This window comes from Mus caroli, unplaced genomic scaffold (assembly GCF_978045245.1).
Source record: "Mus caroli unplaced genomic scaffold, Mus_caroli_1 scaffold_9, whole genome shotgun sequence".
Classification (NCBI taxonomy): Eukaryota; Metazoa; Chordata; class Mammalia; order Rodentia; family Muridae; genus Mus; species Mus caroli.
In genome coordinates, this window is record NW_028227264.1 from 104,980,258 (window position 1) to 105,001,249 (window position 20,992).

Below are 20,992 nucleotides of genomic sequence, written 5' to 3' on the forward strand. Positions count from 1 at the left end.
GTAGCAGAGGATGGTCTTATCTGGCATCAATGGGAGGAGAGGCCCTTGGTCCTGTGAAGACTTGATACCCCAGTGTAGTGAATGCCAGGGTGGTGAGGAGGGACTGGTTGGGTGAGGGAGTACCTTCATAGAGGCAGGGGAGGGGACAGAAGGTTTGAAGAGGGAAAACCAGGAAACGGGATAACATGTGAAATGTAAATAAATAAAATATCTAATAAAATTTTTAAAGAAACTTTGAATGCACATATTAAGTGGTCAGAGAGTGAGGCAAGTATACAGTCTACACATTGCAGGAGAATAGGAATCCAGAAAGGTAAGAAAGCTCTGAGGGAAAGAAGCAAGGTGTAAGGATGTCTTTCCCTTGCATGCATCTGTCACTTTGATCCATCAAATGAGTGGTTTGATCAGGGAAAGACTATCACCAATATTAATTTTAAGAAGCAAAAAAATCTTAAAACTAGAAATAAAATTCTTTTGATAACTAATATCTACAGGGTCAATTGTAGTGGTTGATCATACTTTCAAGTCTAACACTTAGGAGGGCTTAACCACGGAGGGAGGCAGGATGATTGCTAATGGAGTTTAAGCAGCCTGGGCTACACAGAGAGACTTAGGCCAGTCTAGTCTATAGACTGAAACCTTAGCTCTAAACAATGACAACAAAACTTATCTGCATGAAGAGATGCAGCAGGTACCTGTAACCCTAGCCACCTGGGAAACTGAGGCCAGAAGAGAGTTTAACACCTACATCAGAATTTAAGACTGTCTCAAAATAAAACAAGACTAGGCTGTTCTCTCGGTGGTTGAACACTTATTTAATACAAACTGAAATACCTAGGTTCACTCTCTAGTAACACACACACAGAGAGAGAGAGAGAGAGAGAGAGAGAGAGAGAGAGAGAGAGAGAGAGAGAGAGAGAGAGAGAGAGAGAGAGAGAGAGAGAGAGAGAGAGAGAGAGAGAGAGAGAGAGAGAGAGAGAGAGAGAGAGCTACAAGTTTAGCAGTACAGGTTAGGTCACACTGTGTATTTCCAGCATGGGGGGGGGGGAAAGAAAGATGGACAGCCTAGGCTATATATTAAGTGTCAGGCTAGCCTGTGCTACACAAATACTCTTGACTTAGAAAAGGGGAACTATCCAGAGAGAAAATAATGAAATTCAATAAATAATGAAATGTCAAGACCTTTTGAGACAGGAATCTGAAAGCAAAATGCCTGCCTACATGCACAACCTGTACTTCCAACACACCTGAGGATCTAGCACAGAAGGAGGATGGAAAGAGATGAGGACCAAACATTTGCAGAGTGGTGCAGCCCTCAAACTCACTGGGGCACGACTTTTTCCTCAACTCTTAAATAGGAACTTGGTACTCTCCTTTTACTTACAAAAATATAAGCATACATGCATTTATTTTCTACAAATATTATCTTTAATGAACATCTTTCTATAAATGTTTAATTAAGAAAGAACAGTACAGCCTTTTAAAGGAACAAAATATGTAAGGGAGAATAATCTAATTTCAGGATTACTCTAACCAGAGGCTAAGTTGGCCTCAATTTCTTCAAAACATTAATGGTTAGAGCCTAAGGTAATGGTTAACTTCAGGAGGGAGACATACTGGACTTTTGTTATAAATATTCTGAAATACAGAGCAAGTCATAAGCAACAACTTTATCTATAAAACACCTTAGGGTTATGTGTATTGCATCTTGTTATTGCTTGTTACATTTTGCCAAAAAAGAATATCCACAGTTAACAGAGCTTGATGAGAAAACAAAAATGTGGGCATTGCTTTTTCTCATTTGTTTTTATTTTATTTTATTGAAACAGGGCCTACTCTGAAGCACTGGCTTGTCTAAACCTCTCTCTTTGTCCTCTCTCTTGTCCACCCCTTCTGTCTGTCTGTCTCTGTCTCTGTATCTGTCTCTCTCTCTGTCTCTCTGTCTCTGTCTCTCTCTCTCTCCCTCTCTCTCTGCCTCTCTCTCTGTTTCTCTCTGTGTGTAAAACTCACTACACACACACACACACCAGCAGTAGCAGCAGCAACAGCAGCAGTAGCAGCAGCAGCAGTAGCAGGCTGGTCTTAAACTCACAGAGCTCTGCTTGTCTGTATGTACTTTTTCATTCTTAAAGGCATGAAAGGCCTAAGCCTTTAAAGTTCTATGAGTACTTAAGTTTCATTACAAAAATGCTTACTCTTATTGTTCTCAAGAATCAAATATTTTTAAAGGAACTTTATTAATACTTTGGTCTATTCCAGTCAGTGAGACAGTTTTATTTCATTTCTTCTCCTGACTCTGTTTTTCATTATAATTATTACTATCATCATCATCATCATCGATTTCTGAGACAAGGTTGCTTTGTGTGGCCCTGGCTGGCTGGAACTCACTTGGTAGATCTCGATGGCCTCGAACTCAGAGATCCACAAGCCTCTGCCTCCTAGGTTCTAGGATTGCAGACATGCATTACCACTGACCAGCCAAGTTCTTTTTTTTTTTTTTTTTCTCCTACTCAATACACAATGGGCTGAGAAAGAAGACGAACACAGACTTACTCTACCCTATGGAATCCCAACTTCATTTCTGATCACTTCTCTCACATTAGCCTGAATTCATTTTGCTCTCTTTCTTACAAGGCTGTTCAGTTTGTTCTAATGTTTTTCTAAATCACTGTTTTAGAATTGTTTTAGTCCAGCCTGTCAGCTGTGAAATACAACAGTGGTTTTCTTCTTGACATCATTGATAAGGTTAATATTTTATATAATATTAACCTCTTTTGAAAATTTGTCACCTTTCCTTTGACGTGCCATGATAAATTACTGGAGAAATGGAACTCTCTTTTATGCTTATGAATCTGGCTGCTTAATTACATTGTACCATAGTTACAGAGGAGTCTCACTTAGAACAAAAAGTCACAATCGTCAACTTTCACATAGAGACTTAGATTTCAGGTACGCTTTCAGTCATTCCATGAACAAAATAGTGTTCTCAGTATATATGTATATGTGTACACACACACACACACAGTTTTCCAGGCTAGCCTGTGCTACACAAAGACTCTTGATTCAGAAAGGGAGAGCTATTCAGAGCTATCGAATACACATCATAGCTAATAATGAAATGTCAAAAGCTTTTGAGACAGGTATGTGAAAGCAATATGTGTATTAAGACATATGATGTTGGAACCAATCAGTTACATTTACGGTAGCCCAAGAAGGAAGAGAACAGTGCAGAGAACAGGTTCTTATCTATGGCTTTCATACGGGTATCAGTGTAAAAAAAAAAATTGTCATTTATTTTGGGAAGCACAAATTCAGGATTCCTGGATGACCAGAGAGTTATACAGCTGAGAATCACTATATGGCCACCATTTATAGCTACATTCATGTTTGCATAAGCAAAAAGGAACTAAGAATCCACATTAGCTTGTGAAATTTTCCTCAGGTTAGCATAAACTGCTTAATGGCTCACAGTTTTAGAAACTTTCATTGGAACAACCAAAAATTCCAGTCATATGTTTGCTAAAGGGAGCCAAGGGCTCTGGCCTTATTTATTATTTATATATCTGCTTAATGTTTATATATTTATTGAGTCAGGGTCTCTTGGAGCTTGGGTTGGCGTTGAACTGTGTAGCCAGGGATGACCCTGAAGTCAGATGCCCCTCCAGCTTCCGCTCCCGAGTGCTGTAATCACAGGCCTGCGATACCAGGCACGGTTCATGTGGTGCTGGGTTTCCCACGGAAGGCTTTGTACATGCCAGCAAGCTTTCCACAAGGCAAGTTACAAGGTCCATCTCAGAGGACTGTTTAGCCAGGAACTTAAAATTTTTAGTACCTTTTTGTAGGCGTTTAGTGTTTTAGCAGACAGGATTGCATAGATGTTAAAGCTCGTTTTTACGTTTCCACATTCACATTAACAATAATGCTTCATCTGTGATAATGATCGCTTTCTGAATAGGAAGTTTGTAAATAGATGGGTTTTGAACCCAGAGGTGATGAGGGTGAGATGCTGAATGGTCCCACAGAAGGAAAAGCTCTTAGAACCAGGAGGTCACAGAAACATCATTTCATTTCAAAAGCCAATAATATATTTATCTATGCTACCTCCATGCTGCCTACTTATGTAGCAGGTGATGCTATAGATACTGGAGAGAGGAAACAAAGATGGGATCTGGGGAGGCCAAACCCATAAGAGAGAGAATGACCATAAACTAGGAGAAAGAAGAGACACACTGTACAGCCCTGGGAGCCAAGGTGGCAGATGACAATGCTGTCAAGTTTCACACAGATGGGGGTGAGTGGAACAAAGAGCATCAGAAACAGCCAGAGGCCAAAGAGGAAAAAAACATGCATTTACCGGCCTTGGAGTGAATTTAAAAAAAATGCTTTTTGTGAGCAAATATGTATCAATTGGTTGACAAAATGTATTGCATGAAATAAAAAACAAATCTTTTAAATCCAGCAATGTTGTGTCCATTGCAGCAACCACTGTAGAGAATTGTCCCTGCTTAGCTCAGGAATGCAAAAATCATGTGAAATCTCCAATAGACAGTTATCAACCATGCCCAGGAGTTTTTGATATTATCAACCACAGACGGAGACAGGACTTGTCGTTTTACAGTGTCTCAATCAGCATCGTGTCTCCCCCATGCAGATTTAAAGCATAAATTAGCCACACAGTCACTGGGAGATGCATCACCCATTTGCATCCAATCAGCTAATGACTGGCAGCTGTCTGCAGGAGCCATGATAAAGGCAGCAGTTTTAAAGTATAATGCTTCATGAGGCTTAAAATCATATTCTGTAAGAACACATGGCAGACTGAAGTACTCGCAAATTTTCAAAAGCTTTCAAAGGAGGAAGGAAAACAGCCTCAATGTGTAGTCTCAGAAATTATTCTGAAATACTGGCTTTAAAGGGTTTCTAATCTTTTGCTAGACTTAAGTAATGTGACAAATTGTCAAGAGGCTTTTTTACATAAGATTCTTCTCCATCTCATAATTGCTGAGGAAGTAACTGAAGTCAGAATTAGGAGCACTTTACAAATAGGAAAAAGAAAAAAGGCAGCAAGAAACCCGGATTGAAAGACTTTTGTTCATTTCCAAATGGAAGCCCATTTGACAGTCCTGAAATACAAATGACCTCCATTCCCAGTCCTACCAATCATTTTATAAAGTATCCTTCTCGGTATCTCTCTCACCCAAAGAGAAATATTTTACATTTCCTTATTGCCTGCTTGAGCATTCTGCCTCTAAACTGAATATAAAAATCAAAAAGAAGAACGACTACCATATTTACTGCTCAAGTGTCCTTTACCAAAAGCTTTCTCTCTAGTAGGCATGGTCGTTATTGTATAGATGGTATCTATGCCTTGTGTGCATACGTGAATGTACACGTTTATGTGGAAGGAGTACATTCATGTAGACAAGCATGCTTATGGAAGATTGAGCTTAACACCATAGATCATCCTCAGGAGCACTCGATATCATCTTTAGGATAGAATCGCTCATTAAGCTATACTCTCTGGCAAGCATGCTTCAGGGATCTTCCTGTCTCTGTGTCCCATTACAGGGATCACAATGCATTCGTTACCATGCCTAGCTGCTGTGACATGGGTTCTGGGAATGACACTCATGTCCTTACACTTATGAAGCAAGCACTTCATTCCCTCAGGCATTCTCCTACCATGTTGACTTTTCAAGTGCAAAAGCCCCCAAGTTTCTTCAATCCCATCTTACAGCCTACACAGATAATACACAGACAGTGAGCAACATCATTGTGAATGCCATGAGAAACAGGAAGAAAGAAGGAAGATAGGGGATGCTTCGTAAAGAGGCATGGCTGTCATCTTCAATGGGTTTGATAAGTCCACATCAAGCATCTTAGTGACAATGGTACCTTCATGTGAGACCCGAGGAAGATGCAGTGCAACACACTGGGGATATCTGAGAAAACACACTCCACACAAGAGACACAGGGTCAGAGTTTATCAGGCAAATAGAAGGCATCAAAGCAGCTTGCAGGGTTGGAACTGAGCACAGAAAGGCAAAGGAGCTAGATATATGCATCTTCTCTGAGACTCTGTGGTTTTGCTTGGAAAGGAAAGAGAAATGAGTAGGAAGCCGTGGTGTATGGAATGCCTTGTGTGTCCTGACATATTTCCATAGGGTCACTGGGATGGTGGTTAAGTGTAAGCTATTATCATGGAATCAGCATGTCAGCTCAGGCATTAATGATCTCCTTTGTCCCGACAACAGGAAAACTGATGCAAACTGAGACTCAGAAATATCAAGCTGAAACACCTCCTGGAAACTTGCAGAAACAGGCAAAGCCAGAGAGAGCAGCAGAGGTGAGCTTCTCCGGAGCAGAAGCCTTGAGGGTCAGCAAATTACACCAAGGAGGCACCTGGAAATTCTGCTCAGTTGGCTTAGATCTCACGCTCGTGGCTCAGGTAACATAATAGAATGGTGTGCTGTGTTAACTTGACTCAACCTGGAGTCATTTGGGAAGAGGAACCTCAGCTGAGGAAATGCACTGTGTCAAGCCTTCTGGGCATTTTCTTAATCAATGATTGATGTAGGTAGTCCTGGCCCATTGTGAGTAGTAGTTCCACCCCTGGGCAGGAAGTCTTGGGTAAATAAGAAAGCAGGCTGAGGAAGCCACTGGAGTGCAAGCCAGTAAGCAGCATTTCTCCATGGCCTCTGCATCAGCTCCTGCCTCCAAGTTCCTGCCATGACTCCCCTCTGTGATGGACTGCGACTAGGATGTGTGAGATGAAGTAAACTCTATCATCTCCAGGTCATCCCCGCACCAGAAACCCCTAACTAAAGCAAAGAAGAAGACTAAATCGGGAATTGACGCACAGCATCTGCTGTACAAAGGTCTGCTTTCTTGTAGAAAGGAAGAGGCCACAGCCTGTCCAGATGCAAGAGAACATCCGGTGGCTTGAGTCCCTTCCAGTGTCCCTGTCTCAACAGGAAGTGGGACAGGGGAAAAGAAGAGAGAAAAGATAATGGTAATAAAAGCTGAGAGTCAACAATCATAAGATAACATAACACCTTCTGAGATGTATAAAAGCACCCAGTGTTGCATTAGATTATACCAAAATATTAATATGAACAAAATAAAGCCTGAGTCTTTAGGGAGTCCCGAAGACAGGGAGACAAAATGCAAAGACACTAGAGGAAGTGCCCTGTGGGGGCCTAAGACTCTAGCACACATTATATAAAAAAAATGAAAGTATTATCTCAATGAACAAAATGTCTCACAGAGAACTCTCCATTTGTGCTATAAAATACACCATGTCTGACATAAAATGAAGAAACACAAGGCATAATGAATGATCCAGTGAACACAGGGGAGCAATTCAGGTAGGAATGTTTTAGTAATACCCTATTGCAATGGTTCTGAACCTGTGGGTCGCCACCCCCAGCCCCACCCCAGGGGGGTCACGTATCAGATATCCAGCATATCAGATATTTACATTATGATTCATAACAGTAGCAAAATTACAGTAGCAACAAAAATAATTCTGTGGTTTGCTGGGGGGCGGGGGGGAGTGTCACCACAACATGAAGGGTTGCAGCCTGAGGAAGGTTGAGAACCACTGGTCTTGTGAAGGATGACGACAGCTGTGCCTATGGACATGAGTGGAGGAGGTACAACATGGTCAGGGACTGGAGATATCACGAAGACACAGCATGAAGGAATTAAAGGTGGAATGGACATGAACTGACAACGGAAGAGAGGAGGCACAAATAACTCTTTGCTTCACAGTCAACTACCGGGAAAACGGACTGACCACCCGGTAAGATGACCAGCAGCAGTAGATAAGGCTGGAACTTAGTAGGCCGTGTCTCAGAGTACTTATACTAGTTCTCATCAGCTAAGCAATTATTTGCCTACTCTTGTGAAAATGCTTAAAGCGTATGCTGCTTACCAGGGACTGTGAAGAACGCATGGGCCAGTGGCTTATGAGACAGCTTACTATAGTGATGGCGAAATGACCAGGCATTTTAACTATCTGACCAAAACACTGGGTTCAAAATCATCACTGTCAGGCATCAAAGAGTTAATGATGAAAACGAACTATGTGGTTAAAAAAAAAAAATGCTTCTACCTCATGTGTATCAGAGACTGCTATTTTGACCTTGGCATCTGAATATGGCCCTCCCTGTCTTTCAGAGTAATGGCATTTGGCTGGATGGTTTGCCTTCCAAAGATAATATTTCCCAGTGTTTCTCACAGAGACATGTAGCCAACAATCTCTGGGCAAACACAGTATATATATATATATATATATATATATATATATACATATATATATATATATAATTTCTTCAGAATAACTTAGAAAGAACGGGTACACCCGAATTCTACCCGCCCTCCCTCCTTCCCTGTCAGCTGAAGTGCTGATGTGATAATGAGCCATCTTGGACCACATGGGCAGGGTGAGCCATCGAGATGGCAGGGATCCTATGAAGCCATGGCGCCACCTTATCAGCTCCAAGCTGCATGTATTGAGATTGCCACATGAAAAAATAACAGCTTCTATCTTCCCAAAGCAATTCTTATCTGAACCCTTTGTAGCAGCAGCTTAGCATGAAATTTAGCCAGAAATTTTAATAAATCCCCCCCCCCCAAAAAAAAAAACAATATGGCGATTCAAGTAACAGGCCAGAGGATTTTGTTTTAATACTTCACATGCTTCAGTTTGAAATGACAAGAAAATAGACTGGCGACATAGACTTGTTCTAAATTCATATGGACCACCAAAGCACAACTGTCTGAAAATCATTCTGTGAAAACTGCAATCTTTTTAACAAGTCTCAGGTTTGAGTGCAACCATGTTCACAAGTCTTGGGGTTGGGCAATGTCCATTACTTTGAAGAGCTACATAATAGTGATTTTTTTTTTTGACTAAAAGAACAGAAGAATTTCATGGGATGGACAGTCTCAACTCTTCCTCTTGTTCTCTTTAAAAACCTCTGCAACCCCGGTTGAAGAGATAGCTGAGCCATTAAGAACACGTGCTGCTCTTCCAAAAGATCTGGATTCAGCTCATACAAGACAGATCGCTTAGAGCCCCTGGAGCCTTTACTGTGATATAATTTACTGTGATGTATATCTGCATTAAAAAAGAACCTTATTTCCTTACTTTTGTTTCTGCCAATATTTAAATTACCTCAACCGTAATAACAATTTTGGTTAATAATTTTGTGTTTTACCAAAAGCTAGATTTTGTTGTGTCCATCCATTTAGAGATTGGTTAAAATGATTTTTTTCTATACTAAAAGCAATAAATGTACAGTCTCTGGTCTTATTTTATATTATACAAAGGGTTTTATTCTCCCCCCCCCCCCCAGGTTACTTAAGACATGTTAAATTAGGAATGCACTAACTACTTTAACTAAAAGTAGCCATGAGCCTATTTAACCTCTGCAAACGCTACATTGATGCACCTAAGTCACCGTAGTGAGACTCAGAGGCAGCACACCTCCAAGTCTTGTGGTATTTCCTCAGGCAAAGCTTGACGAGCAATACCTAGGGTATATTTAAGTGAGATAAACTGATTTTCATTCTATAATCAAAGAGATAAATATTACTCATATTTTAAAATGCAGACAGTAAGCATTCTCCTAAACTCTTACGGCAGCCTTTATGTCCAGTCAACTCAAGTTCTAATTCTTCTGTGGAGACATAATCAGGAACACAAGGAAATGAGTTTCCTATTGGAAGCACGGATTGCTGAATGGGTCTCAACTGGTTATATAATGTGTCTCTACGAAAATAAGAATGGAAGCTGCAGGTTTCACATAAAAGGATCGCATCCGCAAGGCTGTGTTTTAAGGCAACAAACGATGCTCTAAGAAGGCTGCAAGTGTAAAGTATCCAGGCAAAAACCATAAAATAATGTGTTCGTTACCTTTGGCTGGGTTCACTTTGATCCCTGATCTATACAGCATCTCCTCATTCTGCCAGTCTCCATTCCTGATCGCAGTCTTGACTCCGTAGAAGACAATTAATGTGGCAGTAGCATAAAAAACCAAGCTCTTGAGAAACCTCTTTTGTACTTTGACATACAGGGCTCTGGCACCCACTGTGATCAGAAGGCAGAAGCCCATACTGGGAATATATAAGACTCGCTCTGCGATTACAAAGCCGACATAGAAAAACAGGTTCGTGGCAGGAATAAAAGGTATTATCAACAAAGATAAGGACAGAATAACAATGTTCTCCGTGGACGGGAGCTGAGTTCTCTGTGGTACACAATTTTTAATTCCATTCTCTACTTTGGATGCAAAGCTGGGCTTCATTTCTGAGTTCCGGTACTCCACGTCTGAGTGGCAGCTATGGCCATTTGCATTCTGCTTGCCATTTGTCAAGGCTTTCCCGTTGCACTCTCCTTCTAAACTTGGGTTCTTCAAACCACAGTAGGCAAGGAGGAGAAGTCCAGAATAGAAGGCCACAGTGTGTAGATTTCTCCAATCACAAACTGTTTTGAGAAGAGGCACGGCATCCATGGACCAATCAAAGCTCAGGGTGTCCGGGCAGAGCAATAGCCAGAGGTTCTTGGTAGGTAAATACAAGAAGGTGAGGGTGCGAGCCAAAAGGCTGTCCGAGTCAGCCGCCGGGTTGTCGGAGTTGGAGAAGCTTGGTGGTTTATTGCCCATCCAGTACAGCCGGGCACCCAAAAGGCAGGTCCCCCAGAATGTTAACAAGCTAATGCTGAGAAAAAGAGACAAGTTCTTCCTCTGAAAGCAAAAGAGAGAGAGAAGGGTCAACAACACCATCACTGCAACGTGAGAACATTTAACATTCACAGCTGAAACACTTTTAAAGGGGCGCTTAAATCACGACTTCACCTGCATCTCTTTTAAAATCTGCTTAGGGAAACTTTCATCCAAAGAAAAGAAGTAACCAGAATCCTAGTTTGTACCTAAGTTTGGATAAGTGTTTTTCTTTTCTCCAATTTCCTTTCTAAAACATCAATGACCAAAGCATCCAGGTTCTGACCGTTACGAAATGAATTCAATTATTTCTCTCCCAGTGTCAGGTCAAAAGGCAACACCAGGTCTACGGACTTGGCTCTGTGTGAGCAACGCAGTCACCCAATGACGGTCATCTTTGCTTTTATAAATTTAGATTTCATAGAGGAAGAAAAGAGCAGTCATATCACTCAGGTCTAAGGCACAAGAGCCTATAGCCACACCCATGATAGTTTCAATGTCATTGTCTTAAGTCTCCTTGCTCACCAACAGGAATATATACAATGTCGAATAACCAAATATAAGCAGATATACTTTTTTTCCAATATTCACAGTATTTAAGCTAAGTTTTAATGATAGATTTCCTTATTTTACGAGAAAGAAGAATCGGAAAGATCCTCCCATGCCCCCCCCCCACACACACACAAAGAAAAGACATCTGTGTTCATAAGAATTTTCTGGTTAATTTCTTTAACTAGAGTAAAACACAGCTGGATGGTAATGCATTATATAGAGGCCCAGGCTGGAAGGTCATAAGTTCAAGGCTAGCCAGAGTGAAACAGATGCTGTCACGTGAGGCATCAAAGGTGGGGGATGTAGCTCAGCAGTAGCAATGTTTGCGGAGCAAGCACGTGGCCTTACCTTGAAGCATCAGCATGAACTAAAAAAAAAAAAAAAAAAACGCAGCTAGAGAGAGAACTCGAGCACTGGCTGCTCTTCCAGAGGTCCTGAGTTCAATTCCCAGTACCCACATGGCAGCTCATGACTGGGTATAACTGTAGTCCCATGGGATCCAAAGTCCTCTTCTAATGAGCAGGTGAAGAGACAAACAACCGCATGCACAAATAAATAAATCTTTAAAATTATATATTTTATAATATACGAATGTATTATATAATAATATAATTTAAAACTTTTAAAATGTATATATATCATCAATATACATAATATATATTTATAGAAAAAAGTCAATGCATGTGGTAACATCTAATAAGCTACTTTCAAAAGAGTCACAGTGTGTGTGTGTGTGTGTGTGTGTGTGTGTGTGTGTATGTGTGTGTGTGTATGTATGTGTGTGTGTATATGTGTGTGTGTGTATGGTGTGTGTGTATGTATGTGTGTATGTGTGTGTATGTATGTGAGTGTGTGTGTATGTGTGTGTATGTATGTGAGTGTGTGTGTGTGTGTGTATGTATGTGAGTGTGTGTGTGTGTGTGTGTGTGTGTGTCTGTGGGGCTAAAATATCAGAGTCACATGTTCCAAAACATTCATTCTAATGCAATGGTAACGTCTGGAAATGGAGAACTAAGTGGTGTCACTAAAAGGACACTGAATCTATTGTCTGGCACCTGTTGGTCTCTGAATGCTCTCTCAAGGAATGCAACAAAAGGGGGGGGGGTGATACTACTCAAACCAAGGCTCTATGCTAATCCAGTCACTTGCCCTTCAAACCTTTTGTTTTCCTTTAAAGATCTTTGTTTTTACTTTCTAACGTATTGCCTATCGTCTGATTCGTGCACACATTCAACATGAGAAAACTTAATTGAATCTAGTATTGATATATTATTTACTTCAAAGGCAATTTTCCCAGTGTCACTCAGGCCCCCCTAATAACTTAAAAATCCTCTGATCACAGCTTATGGTGGAGGCTACACAAACACTGTTTTGGTGATTTTTATTTTCCCTCTTGGTCTAGTGTATCCAACTACCCCACACTGCTGTTTCTGAGATGGACAAGACACTGTTATTCCAATGAGTTGACATCAAAGACTTAAAAGCTAGATCCAGCAAGCACACACAAAGAAGCTGAAGTTTACACATATGACAGTGTTGGACACGGTCAGAGTTCAGTGCCTCGAAGGGAAGATTAGAAAAGAATGCCACTTAGTAGCTGAAACAGCGCTAGGTTTTTGGTTTTGCTTTTTGTTTTGTTTGTTTGTTTTCTTTTCTTTTCTTTTTGGCTTTTCGAGACAGGGTTTCTCTGCGTAGCCCTTGCTGTCCTAGAACTCACTCTGTAGACCAGGCTGGCCTCCAACTCAGAAATCCACATGCCTCTGCCTCCGGAGTGCTGGGATTAAAGGTGTGTGCCAACACTGCCTGGAGTTTTTTTGTTTGTTTGTTTTTTGTACACTGTAGCTGACTTCAGACGCACTAAAAGAAGGGGTCAGATCTTATTATGGGTGGTTGTGAGCCACCATGTGGTTGCTGGGATTTGTACTCAGGACCTTGGGAAAAGCAGTCAGTGCTCTTTCTTGCTGAGCCATAGCTAGTTTATTCAACACATCAGCAAGCCTGCTATCTGGGGCAGGTATAGTTCTGTGTATAGTTATACAAAGGTCCTAAGAAGGATGAGGTACTCAACGTTCAACTGTCAAGTACTGCCCTCTGCAGACCACTTTGGGAGGACTAGAACCCATTCTCAGCCTTAAAAAAAAAAAAAAAAAGCCTTGGCGCTAGAGAACTAGAGAAGAGACTCTGGGAAGAAACTGGCTACTCTTCCAGAGGACCCAGGTTTGATCCCAAGCACCCACACTGCAGCTTGCCACCTTCAGAAACTCCAATTTCAGGGGAACCAGTGGCCTCTTGTGGCCTCTATGGGTACTGCACGCACATAGTACAAAGCTTCATGCAAGCAAAACACCCATACAGACAAACATAAATGACTTTTTTTCCTTTTCAAAACAGTAATAAAAATACGCATGCCCGGATCTAGGTAGAATACCTAGGCAACAGCAGTATAGCCTAAACTGATAATCACTCTGTCCATAACTGCAGTCTTACCTGGCCAGCAAAAATGCTGAGACTCAGGCCTCTACTATGCGATATTTACAGCAGATAATGAAACACAAGCCATGCTCCCAGGTTCTCAAATAAATTGAATTCTTAATAAATGAGTCAGGAAGTCTAAGATACAAGAGATGCGGGACAAGTATAAAAGGTACCATTCAGGAGTAAGATTGGCAAATCAGACGGCAACCTCAAGACACAACTTAGCCCTGGAATTATTTAATCTCTTAATCAGGAATAACAACATATTGTAAAAGATAATGAATTGGTATTTAAGAAATAACCAGTCAAGGCTACACAGAGAAACTCTCAACCGCAAAGGAAGGGAAAGAAAGAGGAGAAGGAGGAGGAGGAGGAGGAGGAGGAGGAGGAGGAGGAAGAGGAAGAGGAAGAGGAGGGGAAATTACAGTGAAAATGTATACTCCATATAAAGCTAAAAACCAAGCACTGGAAACAAATGCCACTGAAATTACTTTAAAAGAATAATCAAGGAGGTTGGGTAAAGAGATATTGTATAGTCCTGGTGGAAAAACAGAAAACATATAGAAAAGTTAACAGCTTGTATCACCTATAGTTGGTAATATGTGTTTGCTACATGTAAGCTAATAAAAAAAATGTATCGTCTTAAATGCAAAGACAATAATGCAACGACTCATAAAGCCACAAAATTAAAACAAGATAATTTTTTAAAAATTCTATAGAGTTGTATAGTCATAAAGGTTAGTTGGCCCTTATGCTTAGAAGCCATGAGGCAATTAAGGGGAAATTATGTCCAGTGTAGTTGTGCACATAATCCGTATGAATAACTACACGGTAATGAAACAAACCAAGTCAGCCTGCAGCGGCACAGCTAGTGAGAGTCATGGTGCAAAATATGCAGAGTGTGCAGGCCACACAGGAAACAGAAAAGAAACTTTTCAAAAATTTGTCTGAGTCCAAATTATTTTAATATTGATGATCTCCAGGTGCATCTAGTTCCCAGAAAATGACATAGATTCCTTCCTCTTAAAATTGAATAAGAGTTCTAACTGATTGTGTCTAACTCTCTTCATCTGCTGACAGACACCTAGTCTGACTCTGGAACTGAGCCGTAGAGAAGAGTACTGCAGTAGAAACCGATACAATAACACCAAGTTTAAGCACAAAAAAACCCTAGGAGAGGTTTTGACATGAGAATCAAATGCCTACACTTGTGTTGACTGGATATAAAACTTGCCTCTTAAAATTATTCAAGCAATGGCAACAACTGCATTCTGATTACTGAAACATATCTCTGTGCTAGGTTCTAAACCTTCGTGTTTTATTCATTATAGTTACTATAACTTTTATAATTTACACTTGTTCCCCCGTTAAAATATTTTCTTTTATTATACTTTTTATTTTGGGGTCACAGAGTCATGTAGTCCGGACTGGCTTCACGCTTGCTAAATAGATCAGGAAAGCCTCGAATGGACACTGATCTGCCTGCCTCTGCCTGACATTTGCTGAGATTAAAGGCAATGCCACCATGGCTACTCTAATTTTCCATGTTCTCCTATTATCTGTAATTACTTTGTCATGGTTACCATGATTTTTGATAGAAACTCCCTTAAGTTGACAAGAACATTAAATAAAGACAATAGATACAAAGGTTTGGACATACATTATCAATAGTTTTACATGGGTTTACTCAAACTGAAACATCTATGAATCCCAGAGCCTGAAATTTGTAGGCACTGAGATAAATAATTAAGAGTGGCCCCCAAACTTTTAAAATTCATTCCTTGCTTGTCTTCCTGGCCCTCTGAGCTTCTCTTCTGTCTGTTCCCACACCTGGTCCTACTCCCCCCCCCCCACCACCACTTTTCCTCCCCCTCGCCTCTCTCTGCCTACTTCTTAGTAAGTTCAAATAGGTTCTTAATACTTCGGAAAACATTTTCTTTAAATTAACAAGGAAAATCACTCCAGTCTCCATCCTTGCAAGGTCAAAGTTGTAGAAGGATTTTTCAGAACTACTAAGATAAAAAAAAAAAAAAAAGCACACCATGGGAATAAACCATGAACATGATGTTTATAGCTTATAAGTTTTTCACTTTATTGATACACTAAATGACTTAAAGAACAAAGCCAGCATTTAATAAATAAATATGTAAAATTTATCTCAAGACTTCAAAAGGACCACCTATCTCAGAAGCACAAAGGAAAGCTAGTAAGATTTCATTTCAGGGTAGTAATTGGTGCTTGGTGCTGGTACTTTTGTGGAAACCTGTGGTGTACTGTTTTCCCCCATGATCCTCTGATAAAAAAACAAAAACAACCTCCCCCCAAAAACAAACTAACAAACAAACAAAAAAACAAGCCAAACCAAACCAAGCAAACAAACAAAAAGAACAAGAGAGAAGCAAAATGGAAGAAACCCAGGTAAACTAATCTACCTAACAAAACTCTCCCCCTAGTTCATGGCAAACAGCTCTTAATGAACGCAGACTCAATATAGTCTTAGGATCTCAGATTTTCAGGGACTTAAGTGAAAATGAAAAGAAATATGTAAATCTCAATGAAACAAAAATGTAAACATTCTGCCTTGGGAGTATTACACCCATCATGAGACTCATTTTTGGCAAACTAATGAGAATAAATTACTTAAGCATAAGGCTCATTTAATTCCAAATTAAGCCCTTGGCAATGAGAGTGGTTCTAAGAATAAAGTAGATAAAAATCGGTTCCTGAAAGCTCTGACAGAGGAAAGAGTCTGCAGACATAACAAACCATACACCACCCATTTTGTGTCCATCAGTTATCAGTGAAGCCAATCAATAACACAGAATTTCTCCTGGCTCTCCTCCTGCCCCAGGTAATCCTCACTGGATCTTTACCCTACCACAGAAATATAAACCCACCACTGTCTGAACAGTGACAAAAAAAAAAAAAGAATACATGTGCAAAAGTATAAACAGGAATTATTTCCATCCAGAACATATTTCTGTGGTTAATGAATTTTTTTAAGTTGTCTGTGAAGGTCATCTGTTTCGCTTTAAAAGAAAAATGAGTTTCCCTAATAAATAGCTTCTATGAAAGATCAGAAACCTTTTTCCCCCACACTGAGAAACAGATAAGATGAAAGAATTTTAATGTCTGGTATTTTAAAAGACACAAAGAAGGTAGAGAAGTCCTAGTATTTGTGATTAAAGAATTTGAAGATTGGCATGATAAAAACTTTTCTATATTAAAATAGCATGCATTTACTCTGATTCTATAACATACAATAATATTTCCCATTAAATTCAACAACCAACAGAAGTCTTTAGTACATCTGGTAAACATAGAAGTTAGTGTAATTAATCACTTAGAGATTAAAATTCATCAGTAGCAACTTTCACAGATTATAACTCACCAAAAGTTTTTCATAAAGGAGACAATGGACACAAGAATCTAGATATCAAAGCATATATAGCATATCTGATTTAATAGAACATGGCTTTCTATGAAAAGCCTGTGTTACTTTCTAAATAAAATAATTGACTTAGGAAAACTAATTGTAAACTGTAGGGTGTGTATGTGTGTGTGTGTGTGTGTGTGTGTGTGTGTGTGTGTGTGTATAAGACCAAATATCTATAGGTGCACATGGTGTGGCCCAAGTTGAAGATCCAGTTGGCATAATCTACTGCTCTACGCTTACTTTTGAGACAGTAGATTGACAACTTGGAACATACTGATTGGCTGGTGAGGTCTCTGGGATCCTCCGATTTGTCTCTGTGAAGATTATAAGTGTGTGCCACTGTGTCCAGCTTTTGTAACTGGGAATAGTCAGCTTCTTACGCTCACACACCAAACACTTTACCCACTGAGCCATCCCCCCTCCAAGCCCTCCTGTTCCTATTTCAATTATAATCAAAGTATGAGCCTATTGCAATCCTCATAATCATTAGGGATACATTTGACACTAGAGGTAACTGTGATCATTCGATGTAGAATGAAAAAGTTGTAGAGAAAAAAAAAAACAGAGAGGATCCTAGAGAATCATGATTGGCATGTTTAATATTTTTACTTAAATTCTTATTAAAACTTTTGCCAATTCACATCTTAAGTCATTTTTATCTTGTATTCAGATCTTTCCTTCTAATGCAAATTTCTAATAAAAAGAATCAGACCTTCTTGGAAATGTAAACTGAGTCTAGAGCTAGAAAAGAAAATATTCAAGACAAGCTCAATATTCAATATTCAAATATTCAAGAGCAATCTGTGCTCAATACTCACATAGAGTAACACTTGTGTCAAGGGTGTGAAGGAACCCAGCTGGAGCAATTTCAACAACAACACCTACATAAATACACACACACACACACACACACACACACACACTCACACACACTCACACACACACAAACACACACAGCTAAATACTATCACATTATAACTTAATACAAAGTATAAAACATCATGAGTCTATATAATGCATTTATCATCCATCTGCTTTTGCAAAAGAATGCTAAATAATCTGTATGCATACTGTGCCTACAAAGAAGAGATTAACCATTCTTACCACAACCTAAATGTGACCTATGCATGATGGCTTCCTTCCCAGACCAGTATCAAGGCAGGCATACTGGAAGGAAAACTCTTGCCTGTTGAGAAAAATAAAAAGCCTCTCCCAGATGATCAAAGTCAACTCTAAGGGACATGTCATGCTTGAAGCCCTTATCCTTGATATCATATGATGACACTGTCACTTCACAAATCAGTCTTTTCCCTTCTCAAAACTCAAAGCAGTCTAATTTGTTTTTTAAGTGACAAAGTGAAAGTGAAGACAAATTCTACACAGTAGCAAACCAGGAATCTTAAAACAAAGTTATCAAAAGTCTCAAAAACAGTCATGACCAAGACCACAAAGCTGTAAAAAATAAATAAAATGTCTTCTCTTACGTGGTGTGGGGAATCTGCCATGGGATGCTAGGTTTAAAATGGGGGTGGGGAGATCTATATAAATTATAGCCTTTTGTTAATACTGTTTTATGTATCTCTGAAAGCAAGATGGTGATGATAGAATAAATAATATACAGAGTATTAGCTTCTAGATTTTCTTTGTAAACATGCACCTAAAAATAATACCAATTTTTAAAACTGTAAAAGTTAAAACTCTTCATAGCTAAGTAGAATTAATTACACAGGTAGGCTTTTGTTACAGTAGCATCTAAAGGCTGACAGAAAAGGAAAACAGGTAATTATCAATTAACACTGCACCAACATTTTTACTGCTTCCTAAAGGGAGTGACTGGGATTCAATCTCACTGAGCATGACTGTTTGCATGTATCATACAAGGTGACACTGATTTCAAGTCATATTTCAACTTGTTCTGACACTCTGCAAGATTTGCACTGTATTACAGAACCCTAAATTGGAGGCAAATATCAAGGGAAAGAGGCGTCTAACCCCATTGCTATGGTGTTTTCGTTGGCATGGTGACCCATTCTTCCTCATTAGGCTAACGTGGGGAAATCAAGCGGTTAGAAATTTCTTGCGTACCCATGGCAAGGCCCTTCAACAGCTAACTATTTGCAACTGAAGTACCCAAGGAGTTCAATTAGTGGAACTGTGCGGGTGTGCCCTGGCCCCTAACCCACTGTACGAATAGCAGGCTGCTGAATGTCAGCCTCTTGAGTAATCTTGTTTAGCTTCAAATAAGAGATTTAAGACTTCCCACCAAGCAGTGAGCTGTGGTCAAATCAGGTTAGCTCCAAAACAATCCAGCCTTTATGAAGAAAATATATGAAGAAAAATACCCTCTGTCACCTAAGAAACAACGTTAACAGAAAAGGATGTTTCAAACAAAAGTAAAAACACCCATTTTTAAAGTAGCTTAACATTTTGGTTTGTGTTAAATTCCTTTCCATACCTTTAACATATAACTACAGCAAAAACAATAAAATCCAAAGAGCTCACAATTAATTGAATTTGGGAAAGGAACTTCTATCTCATCTCAACTAGCGGGGAACCCCCTTGCAAATCCATTTCCTGCGCCAATAAATTAAACTGCAACGTTTTTTTAAGACTCTGTGTGGCTTTCGAGCCACAAACTAACCCCATTATGAGATGCGTCCCAGTCTCATTAATGAGCTAAGCATGGGAGCCTAGCATTTTGCAAACATAAAGAGACAAATTATAATGAGCCTTAACTCAGTGGGGCGCCTGCCATACAGCCCTCTTCTCTCAAAGACATCCTAATAGACAGCTCCTTAATGAGTGTGGGAGTTTTCCTATAAAAATACAAAAAACAACATATGCAAAGGAAGGTTTTATATATACAAATACTACTTAATATGCCTATCTACTTGATCAGCTTTCTTAAGAGCATAGTTTCCATGTTTGGTTTGTTTTTGTGATGATATTATAAGTGCATTTTGTCTTCTGCTAAACACAGAGTAGTAATTCAATATCTAATGGGCAAGTGACTTTGCCCTTTCCATATATAGAAATATAGATATATAGATATTTTCTTTATCCCCTTTGCCAGTTTCCCCCAATCCCGGAAAGCCCCTATCTCAACCCCCTTCTGCCTGCTTCTATGAGGGTGTTCCTCCACCTACCCACTTCTGCCTCACTGCCCTCAATTTCCCTACACTGGGGAATCTATGGAGCCTTCATAGGACCAAGGACCTCTCCTGACAAGGCCACTCTCTGCTACATATGCAGCTGGAGCCATGTGTGCTCCTTGATTGGTGACTTAGTCCCTGGGAGATCTGGGGGATCTGGTTGGTTGATATTGTTGTTCTTCCTATGAGGATGCAAACCCCTTCAGCTCCTTTCCTTTCTCTAACTCCTCCACTGGGAACCCCACATTTGGTCCAATGGTTGGCTGCAAGCATCCACCTCTGTATTTGTAAGGCTCTGGCAGGGACTCTCAAGAGACAGCTATATCAGGCTCCTTTCAGCAAGCATTTCTTAGTATCCACAATAGTGTTGGGGTTTAGTGACTGTATATGGGATGAATGCCAAGGTGGGGCGGTCTCTGCTATCCACTTTGTCTCCATATTTGCTCCCATGAGAATTTTGTCCCCCTTTCTAAGAAGGACTGAAGCACCTGCTCTTTGGTCTTCCTTCTTCTTGAGCTTCAGGTGGTCTGTGAATTGTATCTTGGGTTTTCTGAGCTTTTGGGCTACTATCCACTTAGCAGTGAGTGCATACCAAGACTTTGCTTTCTTACAAATAAAAGTGCAGGCTTTTCATTTGGACCTATCTTAAG

At 40.0% G+C, this 20,992-nt stretch overlaps 1 protein-coding gene across 2 annotated transcripts in view; it reads right to left on the reverse strand.

The window, feature by feature from the left end:
- Tmtc2 (transmembrane O-mannosyltransferase targeting cadherins 2) overlaps nucleotides 1-20,992 on the reverse strand; it is a 388,535-nt gene that overhangs the window by 179,946 nt on the left and 187,597 nt on the right. For both annotated transcript variants that reach the window (XR_015048464.1, XM_021174328.2), the window contains exon 3: nucleotides 9,923-10,751. Coding sequence is in view for 1 of the 2 variants with exons in the window: in XM_021174328.2 (XP_021029987.1) it covers nucleotides 9,923-10,751 (829 nt within the window). In the remaining variant the exon portion in view is untranslated. The remainder of the gene's footprint in view (nucleotides 1-9,922; nucleotides 10,752-20,992) is intronic.